This window comes from Vollenhovia emeryi, unplaced genomic scaffold, assembly GCF_000949405.1.
Source record: "Vollenhovia emeryi isolate VEMERY1.0 unplaced genomic scaffold, V.emery_V1.0 DF943768.1, whole genome shotgun sequence".
Taxonomy (NCBI): domain Eukaryota; kingdom Metazoa; phylum Arthropoda; class Insecta; order Hymenoptera; family Formicidae; genus Vollenhovia; species Vollenhovia emeryi.
In genome coordinates, this window is record NW_011962598.1 from 1 (window position 1) to 2,868 (window position 2,868).

The 2,868-nt window shown below is 36.0% G+C and overlaps 1 protein-coding gene across 1 annotated transcript; it reads right to left on the reverse strand.

Moving 5' to 3' along the window:
- Positions 1–6: 6 nt before the first annotated feature.
- LOC105564924 (DNA repair protein RAD50-like) lies at positions 7–2,849 on the reverse strand (the record flags this gene model as incomplete). Its single annotated transcript, XM_012017707.1, has 9 exons — positions 2,270–2,849; positions 2,050–2,204; positions 1,789–1,987; positions 1,475–1,698; positions 1,020–1,394; positions 832–952; positions 389–740; positions 110–315; positions 7–41 (listed from the first exon to the last, which is right to left on the reverse strand). Coding segments are annotated over exons 1-9 (2,202 nt in total), but the record flags the coding sequence as incomplete, so codon positions are not given.
- Between the last annotated feature and the right edge of the window lie 19 nt (positions 2,850–2,868).

Consider the following 2,868-nt stretch of genomic DNA (forward strand, 5'->3'; position numbering starts at 1 on the left):
CCGCGCTTGCGCCTCACTTATAGTCCTGTCAGTCTTAACTCCTATATACAGAAAGACACACAAATTAATAATCATAAAAGTTATTGAAATAATATTAAAACTACATTACCAGCTCTGGACATTTGAATTTCCAAGTTTTTAACTGCTTTCTTCAACTGCTGTATTTCGTCAATGCATCTATCCCAAAATTTAATATCGCCAATCATGTTTTTATAAAGTAACAACTTTTTCTCAGGCTCTGCCTTTGACGCTTCTAGATCCTTAACGGCCATTTTTGACTGCGCCACGCTGATATTGGTCTTCTTCAACTTTTCCCTAAATGAACGAAGAATATATTATACAACTGTTACCTTAACTTCAAAGTTTAATCAATATATAATCAGCTCACTCTAATGCTTTCCTATCGTTCTCTTTACATCGAACGACTTTCTGGACAATAGGTTTCAGCTGCAACATGTTATCATATTTTTCCTGTTCTCTCCCTAGTTCTCGTTCACACAACTTCAAGCGATCAGGTTGATTACGTATTATATCGGTTTCGATTTCCTTTATTAACTCTGTGACCGTGTTTTGTTTGTCAAAATCTCTGTGACACAGGGGACAACAAGGATCCTTCGCAGTTAATTTTTTAACATATTCCTTGTAGGCTGTAGCTTGATAAGCATAGATTCCTCTCGTGTTCTGAAGTTCCTTTACTTTAGTTGCTTGCATTAACAAATTCTCATCGAAATCTTTGCATACTGTGGATAAAAGAAGAAACATTAAAAATAATCACAAATAAAATTATATATATAATTATTAAAAATATACATATATAGAATATAGTCTTACCGCGTAGTACTATTGTCTTTTTCTTAATGTCGGATTCTATATGCCGTACAGTTGTTTCGAAAGCAGTAGTTTTACGTTCTTGAGCCTGAATCTCTCGTGTTAAAGAATTGGTTTCTTTTTCCTGAAATTCACAATTGCAGTAAGATTTTATGAACATACAATATGCATAAAAAAAATTAATTACATACCAATCTTTGGTGAACACGTTCCAAAGTATCTTTTAATTTAGTTTGTTGTAGTTCTTGAACATTTAACAACGTTTTGATGTTATCTCCATGCTTTTTCTTCAAATTTTCCAGCTCGTCTTCTTTAGCTTGTAATGCCGACTTCTTCAATTCAAATTCCGCCGTCAATGAGCTTAATTTATGCAGAGAAGAAATTTCGTCGTCGATCGCGCTTAAGGTTGCTTCAATTTTGTCTCTCGATTTTATTTTATCTGCAATGTCGGCTTTCATAGAATCGACATTCAAGGATTTCAAGGCGTTGCTGAGTTCGTCGATTCTCTGCTTCGCCGTTTGAAGTTTTTGTTCGATGGACTTCAATTTATTCCCCGCTGCGCCAATCTAAATTTAAAAAATTGATACAATTTTTTTTTCGAAAGCTAAACATTGCTATTATAAAAATTCTTAATAAACAGTATTACCTGTGTTATGTGGTTCCGAATCGCATCTATTTCTTCTCTTATTTCTGATACTTCGTTTTCTTTAAGAACTTTTTCCGATTCAATTTTCGAATAATTACTGCGCAGCTTATCGACTCCCGTCTGCAACTCCTTTTCCTCTCTTTGCATAGTCAGTCTATTCTGCTCTACTTGTTTTTCTAACGCCCGCATCTTTTCGTCCAATCTTTTTGTACGAGCCTTCACCTCTGCAAACAAAATTTTTACATTTGTTGAGCAATGCAGAGAAAAAGAACAAAGTAATGTAACATCGGTATAATGCATGAATTTAAAAGTACCTATTTCAGATACATCCGATTCCACCGAATCAAAATCCCAAGCTTGTAGTGCGTCATTTAACAACTGATTGCGACGAGCGATCCTTTTCTCATGATCGTTCACCTGTTGCTTTAATGTACCTACGGTTTCTCTTCGTGTCGCTAAAATATTCGAGATCTTAATCCCTTTCTCCGTGATACTTTTAACCTGGGTTTGATTCTGCGAAGAAAAACCAACATATGTAACATATGCAAAGATACTGTCGTAATATTCGTTCATACCTCTGTGATTTCGACGTTCTTTTCCTTTAATGTACTGCCGCACGATTCAACGAGCTCGTTTAATTCCTCTGTTGTTCCGTCGAAGATATTGTTTACAGTTTTTTTCAGTTTTTCATATCGATCTTTATGCATACTGTATTCCATCTTATTTTCCTCTGTTAAAATAAGACAACAGTTTTTCCCCTTGCTCTGCATATCAGCAAATTTTTGTTTAACTCACCTTCCTCAGCCTGGACTTTCTTATATTCCGTACGAAACTTTTGCACTTCGTTGAGTTGCTGTTTCACGTGTTCGAGCAGTTTATCAATTTCACTTATCTTCTCCTTCGTGGTATTCAGTCTCTTCTTGTGCTCCTCAAGTTTAGCCATTTTATTATCCACTTTATCCATGAGTACTTTGAAGGTCCGTTTTTCTGCGTTTAGACTTCGAACATCGTTTTGCAACTCTTTCTGAAGCTTTAAAATAGTCTCCGAGGCTTTGTTGAACCTTGTAATGTTAAATATGTCATCGAATCTGTTCTTTAACATCGCCCCCTCTGTAAACGGCCAATTGAGCTCTTCTTGGTGACAGAATATGACGTACTTCAGGATAGATTTTGAAGCGCCCAGCACCAAACCAACTTCTTCATCAACCACACATCGACTGGTTATCGATGATTTCTGTCGGGAAAAATGAAATAATTGAGATAGAAGAACTCGAGTAAGGTACAATTCTATTCCTGCGTAACGCGGATGCATTGCAATATCTCCACTCATGGGGCACGTAGGAGAAAAGTAAAAACACTTTTATTATGCAAATCGTACCCAAGCTATCGATTAA